At 51.1% G+C, this 27,170-nt stretch overlaps 5 protein-coding genes and 2 non-coding genes across 7 annotated transcripts; 2 read left to right on the forward strand and 5 right to left on the reverse strand.

Annotated features, from left to right (window-relative positions):
- Positions 1-321: 321 nt before the first annotated feature.
- On the forward strand, positions 322-2,135 carry PC9H_011004 (uncharacterized protein; the record flags this gene model as incomplete). Its single annotated transcript, XM_036780494.1, has 6 exons — positions 322-355; positions 414-659; positions 713-797; positions 906-1,165; positions 1,251-1,363; positions 1,524-2,135. The coding sequence occupies 6 exons, from the start codon at positions 322-324 to the stop codon at positions 2,133-2,135; spliced, it is 1,350 nt and encodes a 449-aa protein (XP_036627877.1).
- A 1,370-nt stretch (positions 2,136-3,505) lies between these two features.
- PC9H_011005 (uncharacterized protein) lies at positions 3,506-4,203 on the reverse strand (the record flags this gene model as incomplete). The annotated part of the gene is made up of 4 exons (XM_036780495.1): positions 3,506-3,577; positions 3,624-3,736; positions 3,787-4,125; positions 4,176-4,203. The coding sequence occupies 4 exons, from the start codon at positions 4,201-4,203 to the stop codon at positions 3,506-3,508; spliced, it is 552 nt and encodes a 183-aa protein (XP_036627878.1).
- A 1,213-nt stretch (positions 4,204-5,416) lies between these two features.
- PC9H_011006 (uncharacterized protein) lies at positions 5,417-6,191 on the reverse strand (the record flags this gene model as incomplete). The annotated part of the gene is made up of 3 exons (XM_036780496.1): positions 5,417-5,695; positions 5,747-5,788; positions 5,856-6,191. The coding sequence occupies 3 exons, from the start codon at positions 6,189-6,191 to the stop codon at positions 5,417-5,419; spliced, it is 657 nt and encodes a 218-aa protein (XP_036627879.1).
- A 1,724-nt stretch (positions 6,192-7,915) lies between these two features.
- On the reverse strand, positions 7,916-10,346 carry PC9H_011007 (uncharacterized protein; the record flags this gene model as incomplete). Its single annotated transcript, XM_036780497.1, has 3 exons — positions 7,916-9,066; positions 9,284-10,106; positions 10,170-10,346. 3 exons carry the CDS (start codon positions 10,344-10,346, stop codon positions 7,916-7,918), a joined length of 2,151 nt encoding a protein of 716 aa, XP_036627880.1.
- Positions 10,347-10,866: 520 nt separating this feature from the next.
- PC9H_011008 (uncharacterized protein) lies at positions 10,867-11,666 on the forward strand (the record flags this gene model as incomplete). Its single annotated transcript, XM_036780498.1, has 2 exons — positions 10,867-11,323; positions 11,659-11,666. 2 exons carry the CDS (start codon positions 10,867-10,869, stop codon positions 11,664-11,666), a joined length of 465 nt encoding a protein of 154 aa, XP_036627881.1.
- Positions 11,667-20,392: 8,726 nt separating this feature from the next.
- Positions 20,393-20,466, reverse strand: PC9H_011009. The gene has a single exon. It is a non-coding gene; the product is annotated as a tRNA-Ala (tRNA).
- A 6,614-nt stretch (positions 20,467-27,080) lies between these two features.
- PC9H_011010 lies at positions 27,081-27,154 on the reverse strand. Its single transcript has one exon. It is a non-coding gene; the product is annotated as a tRNA-Ala (tRNA).
- Positions 27,155-27,170: the final 16 nt, after the last annotated feature.

The raw sequence follows: 27,170 nt of genomic DNA on the forward strand, positions 1-27,170 counted from the left end.
AAAAATACTGTACAAACGATTGCGCAACCATGCTCTTTCCAAGCTTTGAGATGGAATGAGAACGATAGGTAAATGACTCGCTTGAAGGCGTTCTACTCTCAATAAGACACTGTGTAAAAGTATCCGTGTGCAGACAAACAAGAATGTGTGCTAGCCAGCAGAAATCGACAATGGCTAATTGTTGATCTATACAATTAACGGCAATCAGAAGCGGCTGGAGGATCGTGTACTGACTGGTTTTGACGCGTGGGCGCTCAAATGCAATTCTTGTACTAGCGCTCAATCACAGAAGCTGTTCACCATATTTCACCGCTGTACGCGATGGACATCAGCGGACAAACGGTTTCTCGACGATGTACGTCTGACTCACGTTCGTCACTTGCACCGATTCTGATGCTGATGTTCTGTGCCAGTCAACGCCCCCGACTCGGACATTTCGCTTCTGTCGTCTGACAATGTCCTCTTCAAGGTCCACCGCATCAACCTCAAGATGCACTCTGACATATTCGCTGATGCAGACGATATATCTACCTTCAAGACCTCGAATCAGCAGGCTCCGGAGATCGTAGCATTGGCAGAACATTCCACCGTCCTCTCTATCCTGTTGCGCTACATGTATCGTCAACCACCGCCTGACCTTTCGGCTCTCGCGCACGACGGTGAGCTATATATCTCTGATATGAGCAACCGGACTCCGCTCATTGCTCGCTAGACTTCCCCCTCCTGGAACAAATTGCAGAAGCAGCAGAGAAATACCGGGTTTTCTTCGCAATTGACGCCGCCGTTCGCGCTCTTAGGTGAGTAGCATCATTGGATCATGTTTCGTGCCTTTCTTCCACCCCAGTGTCTCTCTCTTCCACAAGCCGAACCAGTCGGGACTATGCTCGCTAACTTATTATCCACAGGCTGTCGCTCCCCACCAACCCCTTCCAAATCCTTTCCTTCGCAATAAAGCACAAGCACCCTTCACTGGTAGATGCCGCCGCTGAATGGGGCCTCAGAGCATCATCGCTGGCAATGGGGCTGGTTGTTCCCCCGCCCTCACGCACGCGACGAACGAGATCAATAACGAGTGATTTTGATTCCAATGATGAGGGGGACGAGGGGGTCACTACTACAGATAATGGTAATAGTACGCCTACGGTACTGAACGCAAACTCCGATGGTACGCGCCTCCCTACTATCTATTTCCCCCCTCCTCATCACTCGCGTTTCTCCGTCGTATTCCCACTCACTGCATTATCCAAAAGGTTCAATGGTCGTAGATGTTGATGTCAGCGGCTCGGGCTCGGGCTCGGGGTCAAGATCAGGTGGGACTGGTGGGTTGGGAGAGATGTTGGCGCCTTCTATTCGAAGTGCTTGGGTGCGTTCAATCTGTCTTCTACTACTTATATTTAGGTTATTTTCGTTCTATCAAACCACCTTCTCCGACCGTCACTGCAAGTACTGGTCCTTGTTCTATTCCTCTATTCCTCTTCCTCTTCTGCGTGCGCCTTCTTATAATCCACTGACCTTGTCCACAGATAGCGTACTCCTCCAACCATCACACCCTCTTGCAGCACCAATTTCTCCTCTATCCACCAACAACTCACCACTGGAATCCCACCTCCCGCGACATCGACCTCCCTTGCGACGTTTGGGCTGTTGGCTGGGGAATGGTGGTCAGCCGGCTGGGCTCCGGGGGTGTCGGGATGATGCTGGGAGATGTAGAGGTTGGTTTGGGTTTGGGTTCGAGTGTTTTAGGCGATAGTGGGAATACAGATACACCAGGCGGAGGCGGAGGGGTGAATAACGCGCTGCCCCCATCGCCGTTACACCCTTCCTCGTCCTCGTCCTCATCTCAAGCTCTTCAAACAGCCCTCACACAGCTCCTCTCGCCCTCTTCCAATCCTAATCCGTCCCTGTCCCCTACCGTGGTAGCGGCCAACGCAAACGCCAATGGCAACGGGGTAGGAACAGCAATGAACGGGAGTAGGGTAAGGGGGACGATGGGAATTAACACGCTGTTCCGGCCTGCTGAAGAATACGTCAAGGGAAAGTGCGGGGAATGTAGAGAGACGCTGGAGGGGTGGAAGAAGGAGATGGGGAGGAGTGTAGAGAGGGTCGGCGGGTTTAGTCGGTTCGTGGGCATTTAGGTGGGCCAGTCTGGAGGCAAGGATGTAGAAGAGCGACTGGACGGTTCAATGTATGTTTTATCGCTGATATAGACCCCGCTATGTTTTCGTTTTGCTTTAAATCACGATTGTATATATGTACTTTCAATATGCTCTCAATCTGCATTATTCCTGGTTTCGGTACGCCGGAGCCGGCCGACTGGACTCAAGGACAAGCACATGATCGCAACTTGGACGTAAATTTGATTCCCGACGTTCAAGTTATCACCTGCTTCCACTCCACATCCACCTCCAGACACTCTACCGGACACTGGCCAAAATCTACAGGACCACATAACGAAACACCTAACGACCGTGCTACAGCAGACAACAATCGATACGCCTAGCTCTATATCTAGTCTACTCGCAGACTCACTCTCACGTTCGAAGCACTGAGTGTCGAGTGACATCCAAATCTCCCAGTGATCTAAACGTCTATCCGCACAAGCGTATCTGGACCAGCTCGCGATGAAATCGCCCTTTATACTCAGACTTCCGACGACGGTCCTGGTGCTCCTCTCCGCTGGCGTGTTTCTTCCTACTTCGGGGACGCCTTTGAACCCTCATTCTCATCCCCAAATCCATTCCCATCCTCGTTCGGCCTCGTTATCAAAATCATTCTTAGACCGCGTTACACTCCCCCGCCGTGACTCGGAGATTGTATATAACCCGCCTGTCACATATCCAACGGAAAGCGCCACGATCACGGCGGGGCGGCCGTTTGCTGTTACCTGGAACACCAAAGGGGCACCCGATGAAAGTAAGAGTTCAGTTATCAAAGTCGTACTTGGACACGGAAGAGGGAAGAACGAGCATCTAGATAATGCGCACCCGCTAGCTGAAAAGATACCGATCATGGAAGGGAAAACACACGTCGTCGTTCCGCAAGACACGCCTCCGCGAGGCGATTATTTTGTTGTTGGTGAGTCGTAAACATTCGGTGTTACTAGGTATATTTGATGCATCCTGAGAACTAACTGGATCGGTATTTGAAGTGATGGGCGATTCTGCGAATAAGTCACCTACGTTTACTATTGTAAACCATCGTTAAGCGCTACAGAGCTACTTAATCTATGACGCGTATGTTCAAGCTGGTCTCTTAGGATGCTGGCGAACAAGATCGGCGCACTGTAAGGAGGGTCTCACGTTATATCCCTAGCCACTGTATCGCCACCTTGAGATAGAGATGCTGGTATGTGTAACCTTGAATGCGTTGAGTGAATAGATGTGCTGCCCGTCTGTCGAATAATCAACTAATCAACAACTAATCAAAGCTTGTGGGCATGCGGCTACACGGGTGGCGCTATAAATATATCCAAGGTGCTATTATCATACTCTTCTACGCTTATGATCTAATCAATCCCGCCCACCAGACCCCCTTGCTCGCTCTGCTCTATTCCTCCCCATTCTTCGAGAGGCGGAAGCTATTCCGCGGTGCAAACGTCTCAATCTGCCTGACAATGTATGTACATCATCCTTCAGCCTTTCAATCTCCAGCAAAAGATCCTCTGCTCTTGTCTCCATCCACTCAATGTCGGACTGGAGTTCCTCCGTTCTGGCCTGCAACCTTTGTATCTCGGCTCCTGCAAATGGATTTAAATACCGCGACCTATGATTTACTTGTTGCACGAACTGCTGCTGGCACCACCGTCTCCGTCTCGCAGAACCTGCCCCGTAGCACGAGCTTCCCCTGCAGCTTCCCCTGCAGCTTCCCCCGACATTACCACCAACTGGATAGTCGTCCCTTCGCAGTTTAAGAGCGTGCTGACACTACGCGCATCGAAGCGTTGGTCCCCAGTAACACGATTGAGCGTGCCACTCGAATTATTGGTATTGTGGATGCTAGAATTTTGGCTGGGGATAGTGCTGTGAGAAACTTCGGGGAGAAGGGGTGGGTGTGGCAGATTGGAGGTAGTTTCTTGGGGTGGGTTGGGACGTGGTTCGGGATGTGGTAGTGTCCTTTGGACAGACTCTATCAACACAATAATCAGATGTGGTTCTTGGGAAGTTGATCCAACGCACGATCGTGGGGAGGATGGGTGCTGTACATGCTTGGGATTTGTCTCCGCAACCTTGGTTATTGTATGCGACTAAGTGTGGAGAAGAAGAGGGGAATGGTTTGGCCCAGCTTCGAAATGTTCATAGTAATTTATAGTGGAACGGTGAACCCAACCATATATTACAGTTGATTATCTCATAATGCATAATATTTTTGGACACTAATCGACTCGGTGTAAATCGTACACTCACATGCTGGCTTCGAATAAAATATCAAAATATAGATATAATAGACATCTTGAATATCTAACTAATAGATTTGGGGAGAGGTTGTGCCCTCGTCGAGAAAATCACAAAATCCATTTATGCATTATGAGATAATCAACTGTACTCGATTTTCATCACACACCTGCTGAAGTGATTCGCGGCCCACCATCATACCGAGGCGGTGCAGCAATCCTACCCTGATTTGCTGCTGTATTGCTTTGTTGTTACACTGCGTGCCCCCACCCCTTTGCTATCGTGAGTAGGCAGCGAGTCGAATCGTGTTCACTAGTCCTCGTCAGCGCTCAAAATTCAAACCTCGCCTGCCGAGGAATCCAACACACCACACAACTATCTTCCACACTGCCTCAATATATGCAAAGTTCCTGTGAACGAGTCGTTGGTCCGTCAAGTTGGACTTTGCCAGAGAGTGCCACCGCCGTATCCTTACTCACTGGTGCCGAGAAATTGGATTTCCTCATGCGAGAAACAAAGACTAGCGTCAGCGAGGACTGCCTAGCCAATTTACGAATATCTGCAATAGGAATGCTGAGAGACGTGATCTCATACCCGAAACCGAACCCCCCAGTATCAACATCCACATACATTTGGTTCTGTATCTTGAAGATACCTCCGCGTATTGGAGCAAGATGATTTCAGCAGCAGACCATGGCAATACATAGAGTCTAACTCCGCAGCAAATGCATGACACTTTGTGCGCGAACAGTCCGGACGGCCGGCTGTTGTACGATCACTTGCTACTAACCATGCACGTATAACCAGTTTGGGTATTGATTTGGCGAGGGACAGAAGATGTTCCAGTCCTGTGCAGGGTGGTCGTGTTCTTAAATCGATGGATTGTGCATTGTGGGTACGATGAAAACAGTGTTGTACGGTGACGTGATGAGGGGTTGGCATGCGGGGAGTGTGGGCACTATACGCCCAGATCTGCGGGTACCGAGTCTAAATTCCTCAACCAATCTGGAAACAAAACAGACCAATTAGCATGCAGTATTCAAATATACGCCAATAGCATAGTGAAAGGGTTCGAGTAGGGTTCGAGCAACGACGTGTTTATGGGAATAGAGCGGGAGGAGGGACGAACCAATAGTAACGTCCTCGAGATGGTCATCGAAGTCGCCGAATTTCTCGTGAAGGCGGCTCTCGCGGACGAGGGATACCGCGCGTGGGGGGATGGCGGGGTCATCGAGAGAGTAGGGAGTGGAGTCAGAAGGAGATGGACGCCATGATGAAGGGGTTGGCCCCGTGCTTTCGTAGGGCTGTGTACAGGGAATGAGAAGGGGTGAACGGGAAGAGGGGAAAACCCGTACGAGCAGAGCTGGAGCTCCTGAGCCTATCGTCTCTCCATCAATCTACGTGCATCGCGGTGAGCCGAGTGATTTTAGATGGAATAAGGCGAAAGTAAAAAGGTGAACCTACGACGAAAGCGATTGCATCGCTAAAGCCATCCTTGATCTTACTTGCGACGCGTTCACCGACTGGCGCGAGTGCGGTGTCATCGAGGCGTTCTGAAGCTTGGTAGTAGCCGACGAGCTGCAGACCGAGCGAGGCGGCGTGCTGGGTAGCGAGGTCCAAGCCGATCTCCATCATGGGGCTGAGACTCGTCCAATGGTGCAGCAGTGGCACGGCGTCCACAATGGATACGACATTGGAAGAGAGAGAGCCGAGGAGGACGCCGTTGACGGGCGTGTGCGGGTGCTTGGCGACGTGGAAGAAGATCTTCAGGTAGGCCTTGGAGGAGACCGTGTACTTCATCGTCGCAGTCAGGTCCGTCGGCGCTTATTTACTTCGCTGGTTAGTACCCGGGCGCCAGACTGGAACGGGTTGTGATACTATTCGTTTTCTGCCTTCCCGCGTGTGTCGGCTTTGGGTTGACGGCAAGTGGAGTATCATCAAACTAACAGCGTCTTCCCAAATCAGAAGCATAACCAGCTCAGAGCCAGCAAGTAGCGCCTGACTCAGCTATTCCATAAGTTTGATCCCGCGTCTAGTTTATCAAGACTTGTTTTAACAACTTCCCACAGGAATAGCGCGTACGCTCACCTCATCTTACTCCCGGCAGTATACTTCCGGCTTCAAGATGAGCTTGACCTTTTTGTAACGAAAATGTAATCACGCCGCTGCTGCCGTCAGCAGGACCGTACGATATGAGGGGAGGGTTTTTGGATGCAAAATTAAAAGTTCTGTGAGGTTCTAGTGCCATTTCAAGCCTTCTGTCTTTCTAAGGGCTCAGTGATGCTGTAGCAAGCGACGATTGCAATATCCAGGGCCGCATTGTTGGCAAGTCTACACTATGGATGAGAAAGTGTCCGCAGTTATTTTCGATTGTTTCGCATCATGATATTATCTACTGGGGGGGTCACTAATGTGATCGAAGATGCCCAAGTTTAGGGCACAGCCGCTTGACGTTGAACGTTGACATCGAGCAATTGAACCCCAACGCTCCCCTAATTGGGCCTTCTCCGTCCTCTCCAACTCAGCATGCGGACCGACGACACTGTAATACGAAGCCTGAAAGCTTTATGACCCGGAACGTAAGTGATATATAAACCACGGTGTTACCCTGCACACAACAAACGCATAGTCGTCACATTCGCCTCCAAAGCTTGTCTCCAACGGCAGAACATAGTATCCCCTCCACTCTTGTGTCCGCGCACCCCCACTGGCACACTACCGTACGAGAATAGCATATTAGGCCCTGCACTACGCTATCAAGGTATGAGATCGACCTCTGCCGTATGACGAGCTACTGACGTTCCTGCTTGATGCTTGCAAGGCATGGTGGCTTTGCATGATTCAGGTCTTGGGGTCGGAAGTGCTCCCGCGCCAAGTTCGGGCGCTGCGACCCAGCAAGATGGCAGTATCGAATCGAACACAAACAACGCGAGCGGGACGTTCAATCGCGTCGACGGAGATCAGCACTTCGATGCCAGGATTTCTAATGCACACGTAGTATTGAATGTTGTGCAGTATCTGTTGTTCTCGGCTCCTCGGAGAGATAGCGATGATTATCGTGATTTCCATCACGATCATGGTGAGTATGATCAGTTCGTTTGCCGCAGATCAAGGTATTTATATCGGTTGTAGGAACGTATTTGGAAAGGCTAGAGGCGAGAGTCGAACGGCTGGAGACTGCAGCAGAGGGTACCCATCCGGATGTCAGAGGCACTAGTAAAGGATCTCCGGTTCGCAGGTTATGGCAAGGAATCTTAGGTGTTATCTGCACTTGCACATAGACGGGGTTGGCGTACAACGTAGGTCAATCCATACTTCAGCGTAATGCGCTGGATAATAACAGCCATCTCGTCTACCGTACTAAAGCTACTCGCCGAAGTCGTGCTACGCCTAGCCAGTCTACCAGAATTGCCCATCATACCAATAGAATCATGCAAATAAATATAGTTCATAGTTGTATCGAAACACCCCTAGTCTAAATCTAATCAACCGTCAACGCACTATACTCCCAAGGCACTCTATACCTACGTGCACAACTTGTCGGCGACGTCCCTAATCAGGGCCCTTACCTCCTCCTTCTTCACCCCTCCTTTTCCCCCTGCACCGAAATTCCCGGTGGCAAGCTTGCGCTTCAGTACCTCCTTCGCCTGCAGCACCTCCAGCAGCCCGCCGAGCTGCTCGTGGAACGGCGACAGCCGCAGGAGCGCGGCGAGGGCGGCGACGAGGCGGTGCACGACGTCCTCGTTGGCGGTCTCCCGGTCGATCGCCTCGACGAGCGCGCTCGCCAGCTCTACCTCCCACTCGCCGTCGCCGTCTTCCTCCGCGCTGGAGCTGGAGCTGGAGCTGGTGGGTGGGGAGTTTGGGTTTGGCTTTGGGTTTAGACGTTGGGTCAAGCCGTAGGCCCCGGCGTTGAATGCCAGACTTGCGGCGGCGGTGCGCACGCCTGCGTCTGCGTGCAGGAGCGCGCCGACGAGGAGGGGCGTCCAGGCGTCCTTCAATCTACGCGATTTCATCATAAGGAGTGCGAACTCGGGGGAGGAAAACGCGTTGGCGAGGAGGCGCAGGAGGACGAGGGTGTAGTTCCTCGATGTCGGTGCTGATGTGGACGCGTCGTTTGAGTTGTTTGAGTTGGTTTGTTTCGCGAGGAATACCTCGATGGGGTTCGGAGTTTGAGAGTTCTGCGTGGCGAGAAACTGTCCGACGCGAGGGTCCAGGAATGCCAACCTCCACATGTCCGCGAGCGGGAACAGCTCCTCCACCTTGAGAGCTCCCACCAGCACTTCCGTTGCGCGGGTGAATGCGGTGAGCATCGAGGGGTCGATGGGGATCTTCAGCGCCAAGCTCGACGACGCGCCGTTCGTATTGGGAGGAGGTTTGGAGGAGGGATTCGAGGACGAGTTTGAGAGGAGGGTGGCCCGCGCTTTGAGGAAGGGTACGACGCGCCCTGTTAACGCCGCCTTGGCTGCGTGTACGTCCCCCAATGACTTGTCTTTGTTGCCACCCGTGTCCGTGTCGTCCAACCCCCACGCAGAATCCGCGCTGGCGGCATCGCAGTACGCGTCGATGAAAGCGGTGAACTTGGTGGCGAGCGCGTCGAGGGGGGGCTGCTGGGTGAAGAGAATGGGGGCAAGGGAGAAGGAGAGGGCGCGCGTCGAGAGGGACGCATGTGGGTGGGCTGTTGGCAAAGAAATAGGTTGATGAGTTTGTATGGATATTCGTTAATCATGATTAATTGTTCGTCGGTTGTTAATTAATTAATTAAACACCAATCAATGAATGGGCAGATGGACGGAGGAACGAGCGAATGGGTGAGCGAACGATCAGTCAACGGAATCGGAACAATAGAAGAATGAGAGAGACGATTCGAAGATAACGAAGGAAGGGGGACTCACGCGGCCATGCTCCCCAGACGAGCAGATCGACCTGCGTCTTGAGCTCTCCCGCATCCGCGCCCTTGATTTCTGCAATCTTCTGTCCATCCAAGAAGAAGATGAACGTTGGGGTGGCGCGCACGCTGAACTCCTGCGCGAGCGCCGAGCCGAGTCCGACGCCAATGTCGATTTTGGTGAACGCTAGGCCACCCTTTCTGTTAGTAGTGATGTTATTTGTGGTATCGTGCGCAAGGCGCTCGAAGACGGGTTCGATGACGCGGCAGGGCGGACAGGATTGCTGGGTGAAGAAGGCGACGACGGCGCGGTGGGTGCGGAGGAGAGTGTGGAAGGAGGCGGGGTTGGTTGCGAGGTGGATGGGGCCTGTTAGGGATTGCGTGGCTGCTGTTGGATTTGAAGTCGATGTGGGAGGAGTGAATGGAGGGGGGAGCTCTGGGAGGGCGGCCTGGTTCGCTATGGCTTGCAGCAACGACGCGGTTAGTTGGGGATTCGGGTCAGGTCGCACTGGCTGGGTTTCGGGTATCCTAGGGGCAGGGGTGGGCGTAGATGAAGCGGATGGAGCACGAAACATGGCGTCGATGGTAGGCCGCAGCGCAGCACCAAAGGGAGTGGAGAGAAAGTCTGCGGGGAGATCTTTGATGAAGTCAGGGATGGCGCCGCCGGTGAGGAAGCCGATACAGTCGTTGGTGAAAGAGTTGCAGTTGAAGTCAAGGAGGTGATACTTGTCTGCGGTGTAGTGCTCGCGCATGTCGTCGAGGTACTCATTCCACGTCGCCTCGTCCAGCGACGTCTCCCCCATGTCGATCACTCGCAGCGGCGTGCCATGCTACATGCAGGCGGCGAGTGAGCTCGGTGAGTGATCATGAGTGAGGGTGGGTGGTATACGCACATGGGATCTGCCTGGCGCGGCGGACATGATGCCCTGGCCGTAGAAGACTTCGCGGCCAAAGACGACGACGGAGGTGTGCCAGATGCCGTCGATCTGTCGGCCGGTGAGTTGGCGCGATAGTTGGGATGCCATGCCATTGCTGAGGTCGTAGACGTAGAGCTGAACAGGCGCGCTCATCGTGGCACACAGAGAAGAGACCCTCTCAGATCTGAAAGATCTCTGAGAATCCGAGTTACGTCATCCAATTAATCCTCGAACCCGGCGGCAGGTAGGCGCCCGACGTTGCTTTTAGTGTGACTTTGCGCTCATTTTAATGCGTGCACCTGTTGAATAATGTGAATTGGTTGTGGTCATGATGCCTAGGGATAGCTAACAAGGCGTACCAGGTTTCAGCGGCGGAGTGTTGGAATTTGAGTCTTGCCTTACATTATAATAACATGTACAAATACTCTGTACTACGCGCCACCTGCGACTAATTAATATGATCCGTCGTTCTCACCGTACCACCATTCTTAATAGGTTATGGGCCTCTGTGTTTGAACCTTCGAAGTTCAAGTTATATTGTGCCGCCGCTGCGATCCTCGCGCCCACGATTGTCCCTATTGTTCACTGTGTAGCTGCTGCGAATTCTCGCGCCCACTTATCTCCTCTTCAACCCTACCTGCCTCGACCCTTTTCTTCTGCCGCCTTTGCCCAAATGTCGCTATCACTCTTTGCGACCATCCCAAAACTCAACGGAACAAACTATGCTAGCTGGAAGGACCATGTTACCGCGTTCTTGTACACTCAAGACCTTGGCTCTATTCTTGAACCTGCACCTGCCGTTGCTAGTGCCACTGCCTCTGCTTCAGCCTCTGATGCGGATAAGGGTTCTAACCCTGCTGAGTCGCTGTTCTCGGGGCTATCGAAGACCGCCCAGATGCAAAGTGACGCCAAGGCCTATGGACTCATCTTCTTTCTTGTCAAAGATGCTTGCCGAGGACCCTTGAATGCTCTGGCAACAAAATTGGGACGACAGGCATGGGAAGTCCTTCAAAAGGAGTACAAGAGAGATTCCCCATCTACGTGTATGTCCCTTCGTAAAAAATTCTACTCTATCTCACACGACTCCTCGACATCTGTCAAGACCTTCATCAAAGCTGTTCTCTCTATCTGTAAGGGGACACTCCTATTTTCTCTCCTTTCCTTTATCCCATGGACTCTTACCTATATTCCCTTCGTTCCCCTTCGTTCCTTTTCGCTTCCTTTCCTTTCCACTTCCTTTCCGCCCACTCCTTTCGCATCCGAGCCGCGTCCGGTGACTCTGGAGTCTTCCCGCACTTCGGACACTTCGGACTCGCTCAGACTCGTCTATACTCTTCGGGGCTCGTCCGGGTTACCTCTATCCTCTTTCCCCACTTCATTACTCTTTGCCCTTACTTCCCCAAGTCTGTTATGGTCTGACGTTTCTTTTCTTTTCTTTTCCAACTATCTTTTCTTATCTTATCAGGCACGTGATGTATTATGACTCACTACTTACATCATCCGGGCCGTCTTACTAATGGTCTCAGTCAGTGCCTCGCCGCTACTGCATGGGCGCAGTCAACAAGCGTCATACTGCATGCAGCTGAGCTAAACATTCCATGGAAAGACGACAGGATACAGCATGTAGTTAGACATGAGGACGTAGCATGTATAGTAGTATATAAGTGCCCTAATAAACACCCAGAGACGTTAACTCGTTCTCTTGGGAATACCACTAATACTAGTGCCTAAGTCAGCGTCTTCGCTCTTACTCCCCTCATCTCTCAAATCAATTACTTCTCACGCTTATTCTTGTTGGGTCCGCGTACGCCTTTATAGTGTATTAGCGTCACCCTAACAGAAGAACGAGTTACCCCTTGTACGCCCACCCAGCAGCGTTAACTGCGAAGAACCGACGTCAAACGCAGGATACGTTTCTCTAAATCCATTTTCTCCAACTTTTAACCCTTTTTCCATTTCATTCGAGAGCGCCGTTTGCGCTTGATTGTTTATTTCATACCCCTGTAGCTGTGCACCCTATTCGAACAACCGACTCTACACTCTAGCGGGGTAACGTTTAGACGACCCTCTGAGTGAGTCTTTAGGCGTTGACTGATCACCAACCCTTGGGGAAGGGTCAACGCGCAGAGTGCTGGGCAGAGAAAGAAGGCCCTACTCTGTTTGTTCAGCAAGACGGTGTACCGCTTCGCATCTAGTAGCCGACGAAACCTAAATCGTTAATTCCATTTGCTCAGGCACCGGCGCGTGCTAGTTTGAAACTTGGAATTAATTGACAGGAACCCCTATATGCCCCCATCCCGCACACATCTCACCCGTTCGCACATTTACACCGTATTCCCTTACCTCCTCATCCCCGACCCAACTCTCAACCGACGCAACCAACGAACCGTGATCCAAGTTTTGAGAAGCACCCCATAGCTTTTCGAAACTATCATCATCCCAGTTTCCCCCCCAACCTTCGCAAAACACCTCGCCACACCCCCGGTCGACACTTCTTCAATGGGAACAATGTCGTTCTCGACGACCAGACCAATCGCCGCTCAGCCCTACGACAGGCAGCGGAGGCCCACACTTCTCGGGAGAGATACATCAGCGGATGCGGCGGCCGCCGCAGGAACTAGTATCTGGGGAGGGGGAATGGACCCCAACATGCCAGCCACGTTTATCCCAAATCCACCAATGCCACCACAACAATCGAACAATATGATGGCGGCAATGAGGGAGATGATGGAGAGTATGGAGGCGAGAATGGAGGCCCGGATCCAGCAAGCGCTGAATCAACGAAGCAGACCACCCAGCATGGGTAGTCAAAGGCCGCTTCCCCAAATACCCAGAAGAGCACCACCACCACCCGGACCCCCTACACCGCCGCCGCCCCCAACGCCGTTCGCAGACATTCCCGACGCGCCCCAAGCCAGAAATGGCCCAAAAATGGCACGCCCGGAACCATTCGACGGAGAAAGGGCAAAGTGCCGGACCTTCATCCGGAATATTGAAGTATACGTGTTCGTGAATGTGTACCAGTTCCCCAACGAGGCCACAAAAGTCCTCTTCCTTCTTTCCTACATCCAGGGGGAAAATGTAAGGGCAACCTCAAGATGGCCGCACAGTGCAAGCCTAGCAGAGGGAGAATCCAAAGAAATGAATAAGACTAACTACAATACATGAGAGAGCTGCTCACCTAGCAGAGGGAGAATCCAAAGAGAACAGGATGGGGATTCTCCATGCTAGGAAGCAAAGTATATACTGTAGTAGCGTGGGAGGAATGAAGGGTAACTGTACAGTACACCAGCCACAGGTACGAACGAATATCACAAGGTACGAGGGGGCATGTGATAATGAAGTGGAAGGGGAATGTACAGGAGTCGTGCCAGCGACCTGGGGAAGTGGGGACAAGGAGTAATGAAGTGGGAAAGGAGGATAGAGGTAGCCCGGACGAGCCCCGAAGTGTATCTACGAGTCCGAGTGAGTCCGAAGCGTCCGAGACGAGTCCGAGCGAGTCCGAAGTGTCCGAAGTGCGGGAAGACTCCGGAGTCACTGGACGCGGCTCGGATGCGAAAGGAGTGGGTGGAAAGGAAGTGGAAAGGAAAGGGAGCGAAAAGGAATGAAGGGGAATGAAGGGAATGTAGGTAAGAGTCCATGGAATGAAGGAAAGGAGAGAAAATAGGAGTGTCCCCTTACATCACCCCCCCTTCAAGATTCCTGCCTGCCGCGCCACGAATTCACCAACCCCGAAACTCCGGACTGCTGCGAGAAGATGTCGAAGTACGACTGCACAGAGCCCGGAGCCTTCCGACTGCGCCAACGCTCCCAAGACTGGTCCAGTGCTGTAGGAGTCATCCGGAGCGGTGCGGGAGTCGTCGGACTCGTCCGGAGTGAGTGTACTGCGTCCGGATGACGATCATGGAAGTCCTTGACCTTCTGGGCAGCATGCTGGAGGTTGCTCGCGGGCTCCCAGGAGTCATGCTCGATGCCATAGCCTCGCCAGCGTACCAGATACTTCAGGACCTGACCAAACCGTCTGCTATTCCGGACCTCTTCTACCTCATGCTCTTCTTCTCCATCAACAAGCTGTGGAGGGGGTGGAGCAACAGGGCGTCTACCTGGAATGGGGTCCGGGACGAAGGGAAAGAGTTTGACCACGGGGAAGACAGGGTGGAGGCGGGATAAGCCCGGAGGGAGCTTGTAAGGGGACACTCCTATTTTCTCTCCTTTCCTTCATTCCATGGACTCTTACCTACATTCCCTTCATTCCCCTTCGTTCCTTTTCGCTCCCTTTCCTTTCCACTTCCTTTCCACCCACTCCTTTCGCATCCGAGCCGCGTCCGGTGACTCCGGAGTCTTCCCGCACTTCGGACACTTCGGACTCGCTCGGACTCATCTATACTCTTCGGGGCTCGTCCGGGTTACCTCTATCCTTTTCCCCCACTTCATTACTCTTTGCCCTTACTTCCCCAAGTCGCTGGCACGACTCCTGTGCATTTACCCTCCACTTCATTATCACATGTTTCCTTGTACCTTGTGATATTCGTTCGGATATGTGGCTGGTGTACTGTACAGTTATCCTGCATTCCTCTCACGCTACCACAGTATATACTTCGCTTCCTAGCATGGAGAATCCTTATCCTGTTCTCTTTGGATTCTCCCTCTGCTAGGTGAGCAGCCCTCTCATGTATTGTAGTTAGCCTTATTCATTATCTTTGGATTCTCCCTCTGCTAGGCCTGCGCTGTCGGCCATCTTGAGGTTGCCCTTACAGCAGAACAGGATCTCCCATCCTGGCACCAGAGCCCTACGGAAAACGTCCTGCGCCACTCCGGACTCGTTCTCGACGTCTCTCCGGTTTTGCGGACATTCCGGACGCTCTCCTGCTACTCCCACCCACCTCTGAGGACCCAAGGAACTCCATCCCTCGCTCCCCTGACGACTCCAAAATGCCGGGCGCTTCCAGCCAGATCCCGCCATCCGAGCCAGTCGCTTCAGGACCGGACTCCGAGACTTTGCAGACCTTGTGGGCTCAGACGTACGAACACCAAACCCAAATCAGCTCCATCCAGGATACACTTGCCCGAATCGAAGGACTCCTCTTAACACCCCGTCCGACTACTCCGAAAACGACTCCGGACTCCGAGCTGAGGGGCACTGAAGCCTCCCAGCACGCCCCGAGTCGATCCGAAAACACCCCACGTTCCCGCCTGAAGCCCGCCTCTCCCCCGATCTTCGACGGAAACCACAAGGATGGTCGCGCGTTCTACAACGCGTGCTCCATCTACTTCCAGCTCTGTCCGGACCACTTCCCGACCGAGCAGGCCAAAATCCTCTGGTGTCTCTCCTTCTTCCAGAAGGATCGAGCTAAGGAGTACGCAGACATGGTGCTCCGGAGTCCGAAGGATCCATACTTTGCGTCCTGGGCCGCCTTCGCAACCGAGTTCCGGACTCGCTTCCTTCCGGATCGGGAACGCGAAGCCGCCATGCTAAAACTGGAGTCCACCCGGTACCACCAAGGGCGTCGGACTTTCCAGGAGTACCTCGACGAGTTCCAGGACCTCGTAGACCAGTCTGGATACACCGAGGGCTCTAACATCACGATGAAGTTCCGTCGTGGATTGGACTCCATCATCCAGAGCCGTGTTGCCGAGTCCGCAGACTGTCCGGACGAGGATGACTTCGAGGAATGGTACAAGGCAGCACAGCGGGTTGCTGACAACCGTGCTGCTAACCAATCCTTCCACTTTGGCGTGCACTCCGGAAACTCCGGACACTCCGGATCCCTCGTCCGACCAGCAGCCGGCTCCGGAGTCGCTCGGACTCCTGCGGGTGTGCTCCCCACGCCTCGGACTCAGCTCCCACCTTTGCAACCCCGTTTCCAACCTCCGCCTCCTCCAAAGGCTCTCTCACCCGGTGTCCCAATGGATGTCGACCACACCCGCTCCCGACCTGCCACCTCACAGCTCTGCTACCGATGCGGCAAGCCCGGTCACATGTCCCGCGAGTGCCCACTCCGGTACGACGTCCGGTTCATGACCACCGAGGAGCGGATGTCCGCCATTGAAGATCTCTTGACCGCGGCCGACGTTGTAGAAAGTGCGGGGACCTCGGAAGGAATAGACGATGAGGGAACGGCCCCGGTTGAGGAATCGGACACGGCGGATTTTGTCCGGACCAACGAGTGATCAGTGCGACCTCGTTGGTAAATAACCGATTTGCTTGTCTTAGCGTAGACGAAATAGACGATTCCAATCACTCCGATGATTCGTCCGACGCTAAGCAAATGACTCCGGTTACAATCCGCACACTCCGAAGGTTTCGCCCGCAGTGGGAACGGCGGCTACCCAGTAGCTATAAGATCTCCGCGCTGCCCGGCAAGCTTTCGCTAGATATACCTGTTGAAGTGCAGAGCACGGATACACAACACTGATGCACCCTGCAGGCCCTGGTGGACTGCGGAGCCACCGGAGTCTTCATGCATCCGCGCTTTGCTGATGCCCATGGTTTCACCCGACGCAAGCTGTCCGCTCCGATTCCGGTCTTCAATGTTGACGGATCACCAAATGAGAACGGATCTATCTCCGAAGTCGTGGACCTTGTACTCCGGTTCAAGGATCACACGGAACGGATGCTTTTCGCAGTCACTAACATCGGACGGCAGGACATCTGTAAGGGCAACCTCAAGATGGCCGACAGCGCAGGCCTAGCAGAGGGAGAATCCAAAGAGATGAATAAGACTAACTGCAATACATGAGAGAGCTGCTCACCTAGCAGAGGGAGAATCCAAAGAGAACAGGATAAGGATTCTCCATGCTAGGAAGCAAAGTATATACTGTAGTAGCGTGGGAGGAATGAAGGGTAACTGTACAGTACACCAGCCACAGGTACGAACGAATATCACAAGGTACGAGGGGGCATGTGATAATGAAGTGGAAGGGGAATGTACAGGAGTCGTGCCAGCGACCTGGGGAAGTGGGGACAAGGAGTAATGAAGTGGGAAAGGAGGATAGAGGTAGCCCGGACGAGCCCCGAAGTGTATCTACGAGTCCGAGTGAGTCCGAAGCGTCTGAGACGAGTCCGAGCGAGTCCGAAGTGTCCGAAGTGCGGGAAGACTCCGGAGTCACTGGACGCGGCTCGGATGCGAAAGGAGTGGGTGGAAAGGAAGTGGAAAGGAAAGGGAGCGAAAAGGAATGAAGGGGAATGAAGGGAATGTAGGTAAGAGTCCATGGAATGAAGGAAAGGAGAGAAAATAGGAGTGTCCCCTTACAAAAAAGGTCGACAACTGGAAGAATACGATGACGGGTAGAGTGCTAGACTGGGTAAGGACACGGGTACCAGACGAGCAGGTCTCGAGTCTCAGAAGAATTTGCCGGAGCCTCCAGGAGGCGTTTGGAGACCCCAACCCATGGGATACGGCCATCACGGCCCTAGCCCATCTTCATCAAGGCTCGGACACGGCAGAGGACTACTGTTAGGGCGACACTAGTCTAGGACTAACGTGGCTCCTACAAGAATACTAAAACTCAAAAGAAAGATGAAGGGCTTATTGACTTAGGTCTCACTATTACTAGCGGAAATCCCAAGAGAACGAGCTAGCGTTCTCTGGTATATTATTGGTACTTAAATACTAAAATACATGCATAACCCTCGTGTACTACTACATGCCTACTGCAGCCGTCTTTCCATGGAACGCGCACCGATTCCATGAGGAGCTTGGTAATGTACTGCGGACATGCGTTAGACGTGAGGATCTTACTAAGGTATGGTAATGAGAATTAGTAATAGGCGCGTTTAGATAAGATATAGGAAAAGATAATCGTTCGGGTCAGACCGGGCCATAACAACTACGTCATGAAGTTCAACGCATATAAAGACGACACAGGCTACAACGACGTAGCCTTGGTCGAATTGTTCAAGAGAGGGTTGAACGCGGGTTTGTTGACCCGGATATACGGTAGGAGGCCCCTACCAGGAAGATGCGAGGAATGGCAGGAGGAAGCCATCGCCTTGGACAGACAATGGAGAGAGGCGCAGGCTTATGCAAAAGCGGCACCAGCTAAGCTGGCGACCAAGACGACAACAACGCCACAAAACCAGTGGCGCCCGTATGATCAAAAACAAACGCCGCCCCAAAATCAACAACAACAGCAGCAGCAACCTGCGAAGCCCACACCCCCGGCTCCGCAAATCGCAGCTAGAGATCCGAATGCGATGGACGTGGATAGGTCACAGAGGGGGCCGATCCGTTGTTACAAGTGCGGAGGATTGGGGCACATGGCCCGAGATTGCAAGAGAAGGCTAGACGTGAGGCAGATGACGTACAAAGATCAGCAGGAGTACTGGCAAGAGGAGCTGACCCGCCAGGGTTTTTCCGAAGGAACCCAGGAGGCGTCGACCTGAGTTCCAAAAATAAGTATGCAGCACTCGTCGCGGAGCCGGACTCCTCTTTTGTCGCCGAACCCCATGTACCAGTAGTTATGGACAATATATCTATTCCTTCGACATCAGACGAGACACCTAAGACGCAAGAAAAAGAAAAAACAACCAAAGATATCTATGTGCAGAGATCATTCTCAAGCAAAAATTATGTACCCATTGACATTTCCCTTAGAACGCACGATACCCTGACCACACTGAGCCCGGAATCGATGCTAGACTGCGGAGCATCAGACTCTTTCATTGACCAAGGATTCGTAAAGAAAAATAACATAAAAACTAAAAAACTAGCAAACCCGGCGGTCATCAGGAATGCGGATGGCACGTCCAACAACGCAGGAAGAGTGACAGAGAAGGTGGAAATACGGATGCTGTTCAGAGGACATCTAGAGGTCATGGTGTTCTACGTAACCAACCTAGGAAACGTCGATGTGATCTTAGGGTTGACCTGGCTGAAGAAGCACAACCCGGAGATCGACTGGAAGACGGGAGAGGTAGTCATGTCGCGATGCCCAAGGCAGTGTCTAAACTACCAGGACCAGCAGGGACAGCTTATGCAAGGAGAGCCGTATCCAGGAGAGGATGAGTCAGAAGAAGATGTGGAAGAGGCAGGCGAGGTGCTGAAACCCAAGCTGGGCTTGAGAAACATATTGGTAGCAGGAGTAAGGCAGTGGAACCGCCTCGGAAGCGGATACCTGCGTGAGCTGGACGACCTGACCAACCAATACTACGAGTCAGTTGCCCGGATGTATGTCAACCGGATGTGGAAGACGCACATGCACGTTGAAACCGAAGAAGAAGAGGAGATGCACTTGAGGGCAGTAGGAAAATACGATTATGTTATTGAACACGATCAGGAGAAACTAAGGGAGCAAAAGGAAAAAACGGAAGAAGAGATGGTACTGGACTACTATCACGACTTCATGAAAGTATTTAGGAAACCAGACTCGGAGAGAATGCTGCTGGAGAGGCCATGGGACCACGCCATTGAACTCACCCCAGACTTTGAACTGAAGGCCTCGAAGGTTTATCCATTGTCGCCGGTCGAACAACAAGAGCTCAACGATTTCCTTGATGGAAACCTGAAAAAAGGATACATTAGACCCTCGAAGTCCCCACAGACATCGCCGGTTTTCTTTGTCCAGAAAAAAGACGGGAAAAAACGATTGGTACAGGACTATCGGTATTTAAATAAACACACCGTGTGGAATGCCTATCCTTTGCCGTTAATCTCGCAATTGGTGGACAAGGTAGCGAAGGCACGGTTATTCACGAAGATGGACCTCCGATGGGGGTACAACAATGTACGGATAAAAGAGGGAGACCAATGGAAGGCCGCCTTTCAGACGCCAAGAGGGGTGTTTGAACCCATGGTTATGTATTTCGGACTCAGTAACTCTCCTTCTACCTTCCAAACTATGATGAACAAACTCTTCAAGGACCTCATCGACGAAGGACTTGTAGTTATATATCTAGACGATTTACTTATCTTCACGGACAACGATGTACAAAAACACCGAGAAGTAGTACGCAGAGCGCTAAAGATTCTTGAAGACAATGATTTATATGTAAAACCAGAAAAGTGCGCGTTCGAGGTGGACGAAGTAGAATTCCTGGGAGTAGTAGTGAAAAATGGCGAAGTGCAGATGGAGGAGGCGAAAATAGAAGCGGTAAAAAATTGGCCGGTTCCGAAGAACGTGCAACAAGTACAGCAGTTCCTAGGATTTAGCAACTACTATCGACGGTTCATAATGTTAAAATCAGGGGCAAGAAAAGATGGCCAGACTAGGGTTTGAACCAAGGACCTCCTGGATGCTTTCCAGACGCTCTAACCATCTGAGCTATCTGGCCTTGTTCAATGACTGCACAACCAACAATTATGTATTCCCCATCACATGACCACCCAACCATTTATTCATTACTGGCCGGGCAATGCCCCTTTCCAGTCCATTCAAATGGTGATCATGTGCCGGATTACATCATTCCAACACATAAAGGACTTCGCCACCGCCGCTAAACCGTTGCACGAACTCACAAAAAAGGAGCAGTTCATATGGAGCGAGAAGAGGCAGGAAGCTTTTGAGAAGCTCAAAACCCTATTTACGGAGGAACCGATCCTAGTGCTACCAGACACGGATTGAGAAATGAAGATTGAGGCGGACTCGTCCAACTATGCATTGGGAGCGGTGCTCTCCATGTTATGCGAAGATGAGAAGTGGAGACCCTGCGCTTTCCTTTCGAAAGGGTTCTCAGAGACGGAGAGGAATTATGACATTCATGACAAGGAGATGCTAGCCATCATTCGCGCCCTGGAGGCCTGGAGACATTACCTGGAAGGAAATAGCCGTCAGTTCACTATTTGGACGGACCATAAAAATCTGGAGTACTTCATGACAACCAAAAAATTGAACAGACGCCAGGCGCGCTGGGCATTATACTTGTCAAGGTTTAACTTTATTCTAAAACACAAGCCAGGAGCTTCAAATATGAAGGCAGACGTCCTGTCGAAACGACCGGATCTTGATAGGGGGGAGGACGACAACACAATGGTCCTTTTGAAGCCGGAATATTTTCGAATCAAGGCCATGCAGCAAGGCCATGTCCTAATTGACAGAGCAGAGTCGCCCATTTTATCAAAAATTAGAAAATAAAAAAACTATGATGAATCAGTAGTTAAGGCAGTGACCGAACTAAAGAGGTCGCCGACCAAGGTGCTGAGAGAAGCGGAATGGTCAGAAGAGCAGGACCTCGTATTATACCACGGAGTGTACATGACACTGACCCACGGGTCTGAGCTGAGTCTAGGTTGAGTCTGACTCAACTCTGACTGAACTCTGAGAGTCTGAGTAGAGTCTAAGTACAGTCTGTATGAGTCTGACTGGACTCTGACTGGACTCTGGGACTCTGACTACACTCTGAGCAGAGTCTATCTGAGTGGAGTGAGAGTCCACTCAGACTACCTACGGTTGGACTCCATGTTGAGCGACCATCTGTCCATCAACCCTAATGGGGAGGACAAGCGTGCGCTGAGTGAAAGACTAGTGTCTACTCACTGGTTATAAAACTAGTACTACTTGTAGCTAGGTAGTCTTAATGCACACACTTAAGTAAGTTCTCTGGTAGAGCACTTTGTTAAACTTTAGGCTATTATAGTCTGATTAGAAGCTTGTAGAAGCGTCCTAATGCACTCTAATTGCCTTGGTAACAATCACTAATGATGTTGATGCAATCAATCAATAATATGTAATGATTTGCGCTCTATTGACTCTTTGTGTCTATTACTCTAGACATGTAAGGAAAATGACCATCCTAGGTTCCCACGGGTACTGTTCTGCGCGAGGCGTGAAGATTGGTGTCCACTAAATCGCGTCCGAATTTGATTAGCTCCGGAGCAGCTTGGGAACATGCCAGACATCATTCTAATGATGGCTCCATGTTTCATTTTCGCTCCTTTTGCTTCCCTGCTGAGACCGAGGCGTTCCGGTGCCTGTTCCGGCGGTCACAATAGAGGTCAACAGACCTACTAATGGGGCGCTGAACGTGGGAACGTTGCATTGACCGTGGGAGTCGTGCGCTTGTAATATATGTACAGATTGCTAAACAGTGCTTGCGCACTTTTAGCAATCCTGTCAACACCAGTCATCCCATGATGACCTGGGTCGTTCCCATGGGTGTTGGCAGTGTCTATGGGTGGTCCCCAATGCGTGGGAACCGGGCGCTTAGTATAGCGCAACTTTGTTATACATTTGTACAACAAGTGTGCACATCACTTCAACACAACCCCCTGATGCAACACTTGGTGGACCCACGTATTGGGGCACCCACAAACAACCCCCTGGCCCAATACGTCCTCCTATCCCACCAATCCCATCATCTCCCTCAACTTTTCCACTTGTGGTTTGGCCAGTGCTTTGGTGAGCAGGTCTGCCGGCATTTCCTCTGTTTGAAGATAGACTGGCTGGATGCGCTTGCAATCAACTTGATCGCGTAACCAAAAGAAGCTCAAGTCGAGTTGCTTCATTCTGCCATGGTGTTCGGGGTTCTTTGCCACTCTAATCGCTGACTGGTTGTCCATGTAGAGCGTGGATGGCGAAGTTGGCTTGTAACCAATTTCCGAGAGGAGGTTCTTCATCCAGCATATTTCTTTACCAGCAGCAACCCCAGCAACATACTCGGCTTCAGTGGTTGACAGAACAACCATCTGTTGCGCTTTACTGCTCCAGCAGACCGCTCCCAGCCCAATCTTAACCAAGTAACCACTTGTAGACCGCCCTGTCCCTTTATCACCGCCGTAGTCTGCATCACTGTATGTGACGAAGATTTCATCTCCTATGGCGGGATCAGGTCCATATACCAACTTCATATCCATCGTGCCCTTCACATAGCGTAGCAGGTGCTTTACAGCCTTCCAGTGGATCATGCCTGGGTTCGAGTTGAACCTAGCCAGTGCACTCGCAGCAAAGGCTATATCAGGCCGGGACATTGTAGCCAAGTACAATAAGGAGCCAACAGCACTCATGTAGGGGATATCCACCATCTCTTGTGCCTCTTCATATGTTTTGGGACAGTCATCTGTGGTCAACTTCATACCTGGAGCCATGGGAGTCCCCACTGGTTTGCAATCAGACATATTAAACTGTGCAAGCTTATTGACAATGTACTGACGCTGCGAGATGTAGAGTTTGTGGTTGTCCCAGTCTCGTGTTATTTCCATGCCCAGCAGATACGAAGTCTCCCCCAAGTCCCGCAACTTGAAATGCTTTTCCAGCTCAATCACAAACTTGTCAAGAGCCTCCTTTGATTTCGAAACAAGAGTGATATCATCCACCCACACTGGGACTATGATTCTGACAGTGCCATCATCATAGATGTAGAGCGAGGGGTCAGAGTAAATCTTCTTGAAGCCCATTGAATGTAGTGCTTCACCCAGCTTCTCACTCCACAACCGAGGTGACTGCTTCAACCCATACAGAGACTTGTTCAATTTACAGACTATCCTTCCTTGACCCTTGGTTACACCTTGCTTAAATCCCTCAGGCTGCTCCATATACACCTCAGCATCAATATCACTGTTTATGAATGCCTGTGAAATGTCAACTGAGCGCAAGTGCAGATCATCTCTAGCAGCTAGAGCGAGCACAGTCCTGATGGTAGCGTGTCTCGATGGCGAAGCAAAGGTCTCATTATAGTCAAATCCGGGCCGTTGACTAAATCCTTTAGCAACAATCCGGCCCTTGAACCGTTCAATGCTTCCGTCTGCATGATACTTGACCCGAAAGACCCATCTGACTCCAATTGCCACTTTTCCTTCTGGCAAAGGTTCCAGTGTCCAAGTCCCATTAGCAAGCAGCATGTTGTATTCAGCTAGTGCAGCCTCATGCCATTGTGCAGCGTGGGGCGACCTCATTGCCTGAGCATAAGTCTCTGGCTCTACTAACTTGCCAACAGGACCAGCCTCCAAAGCTTCTTCTTCAGACTGTGAATCATCATCATCTAAAGCAGGAGTTGGATCTCGCATTTCCCAGACGTCCGGAGTTGCCTCCCTGGCCTTTGGAGGTGCAGCAGGAACCTTCCACCATTCCCCTGGAGGTCTGATGTCGCGTTTTGGTCTTCTTACAGCCACTGGTCTATCATCGACTTCCGCTTCATCATCACTATCATCCACACGAGGTGCAGCTCTTCTGCGACGAGGACGAGGTGGGGGAGTCTCTTCTGGCTCTGGTGTCTCATTATCATCCTGTTGCGCTTCACCCTCCACCTGTTCTTCTTCTTTCACATTATCATCATCAACAGTGTCATCCTCACTGCTATTGTCCTCATCGTCATTATCAACTGCAGGCAAGTCGATGACCCTTTGCTGAGCATTGTCTTTGTCCTTGGATGTTGCCTCTGGTGCGCTCTGCTGACTGGTTTTCGGAGGAGCTGGTTCTGAGAGGTCGTGCTCATCAATGCCCTTCAGAAGTTGGCCACTGTAAGTGTAGCGCTCATCAAAATCTGCGCGTTCACAGATGATGACCTTCTTCGTCTTTGGATTGTAGAATTTCCAACCCTTGTACCCATCAGGATACCCAATGAATATGCACTTCTCCATATGCGAACCCAAATGCTCCCTCTTGTCCTTCTGGACATGCACATAAGCAACACATCCCCATACCCGCAAATGCCCAACATCAGGTTTTCGTCTATGCCACACCTCATATGGCGTAGCATGAGCTACTGAAGACGTAATGCATCGGTTCAAGACATGAACAAGTGCAGCCAAACACTCAGCCCAAAAGGCCTTTGACAATCCAGCCTCATCCAGCATTGCAGTGATCCGTTCACTAAGCAGTCTGTTTGCACGCTCAGCCACTCCATTCTGCTGTGGTCTGTTTCGCACTGAGAACTGCCTTTCTATACCATGCTCCTCCAAATACTTGTCAAACTCCTTGCTCATGAATTCACCACCCTGGTCGCATCTGAAGACTTTGATATGTTTGCCAGTCTGGTTCTCAGCCCATGCTTTGAACCGCTTAAATGCAGCAAAGACTTCGCTCTTCAGCTTCAGTGGAACCACCACCTTCAGCTTGGAGTAGTCATCAATGAATGTGACCCAATACTTCTGACCAGAGTGGGAATCAATGCCAACATAGTGAACATCAGAGTGTACCAATGCCAACAGCTCATCAGCTCTGTTGGATGACGAAGGAAATGGATTTGCATGCATCTTCCCAGTTAGACAGGGAATACAAACAGGATCTGGCTTTGCAGAAGAGTCCAGTGTCAATCCAACCACCATTTCATCCTTAATCATCTGCTTAATTCCGTCATGGTGTTGGTGGCCAAGCCGTCTATGCCATAGAGTCAGATCCAAAGGCAGAGTGGATGCAACATGAACAAATTCTTTTGTGTCTACTGTACTACCATCTAAATAGCCTATACCAGCATCATTGATTGTAGCACAGAACAAAAGAACATCATTACGAACAAACTCCATTTTCTCCTTTGTGATATGAACATTAAAGCCTTTATTGCGAGTCAAGTACAAAACAGCAAGCAGATTATTGCACAATGCAGGAACATAGAGTACTCTAGTGATCTCCACATCTCTAACTTGTCTACCATTAACTACAGGTCTGAAGAGCACATTTCCGACGCCCTCACTATATACAATGGTGTGATCCGCTAGCCTAATTGGCACTCTATATGTGGTATAATTGCGAATCCATTCTTTGTGAGGTGTCATATGAGAAGTGGCCCCTGTATCTGTATTCCAATGGGTATCATTAGAAAATGCAGCACAAGCTTCATTCATAGAACGAGCACTTGCCTGACCAGCAAACTCCGTCGCAGCATCTGCCTTTTCCACTGCCACTTTGGCATTGCTCCCCCCTGATCCACTTTCTTTGTTGCTAGCAATGACCTTCTTCAATGCTTCACAATCCTTCTTCCAATGACCCTTGCCCTTGCAGAATGAGCAGGTGTCTGCATCAACTGTGGGGTGACCTCTGCCCTTTCCATTGTATGCCCCGCCCTTCTTTCCATAACCCTTGTGACTGGCTCTATTCGCTTGCTCAGTCTGGCGCTGACGATTAAGCTCTTCGCTTCGGAATGCTTGGAGTATAGTATCCTTGTCCAGCTTTTCCATTAGCAACAAAGAAGCTGACAAGTGCTTGTATTCATCAGGCAAAGCCCGAATCAATGCCATGCACTGTAGCTCTTCGTCTAACTGCTCAATGGTAAAGCCTGTTGGACGCAGATTTTGGATATTAGCCATTGCCTTGCTAATCCTGACTCCCAAATCGATGAGACCTTCGTTGTCCTCCTTGTGGATTGAGAACAGGTCGTCATAAGCATTGAAGCGTGCGCCGGGCTTCTTGGATAGGTGTGCCTTCTCTATGGCAGCCCACATTCCCACTGGATCATCCTCTAGACCTCGGAAATGAATCCTTTGGTCCGCCTCAACCAACAGGTAAATCTCCCCAGCAGCCTTTTCAGCTTTTGCCTCCCATTTGGTCAGCTCAGCCTTGTCTGAAGGTTTAGATTCCCTTCCAGACACTAGTCTCCACAGCCCCAGTCGCATCAGATAGGCCTTGGCTTCACCACACCACTCCTGATAGTTGGAGTTGGTCAGTGGCTTCACCTTGACCCCATTATCTGAGCTTGAACTAGTAGACATAGTGTTTCAATACAATTTATAGTCTTGTGTGACTGACAATTAACAGCTTAGAGTCCTGTGATGACTATCAATAACAGCTTAGAGTCCTGTAGTGACTATCAATAACAATGTTATAGTCTTGTTGTGACTTTCAATAAGCTCCAATAGGCCAAAATGCGAGATCAGTACTCAATGAGTCACTAGATCAATCACAATAAACCCCCAGTATAACAATAGGCAGCAATTCAATAATGCAGGAACAATCAATCAGTGTTGTCAAGTTAGAGCTCAGGGCCCATAACCTGTTAAAATCAGGGGCAAGAAAAGATGGCCAGACTAGGGTTTGAACCAAGGACCTCCTGGATGCTTTCCAGACGCTCTAACCATCTGAGCTATCTGGCCTTGTTCAATGACTGCA

Source organism: Pleurotus ostreatus, assembly GCF_014466165.1.
Source record: "Pleurotus ostreatus strain PC9 chromosome Unknown scaffold_8, whole genome shotgun sequence".
Classification (NCBI taxonomy): Eukaryota; Fungi; Basidiomycota; class Agaricomycetes; order Agaricales; family Pleurotaceae; genus Pleurotus; species Pleurotus ostreatus.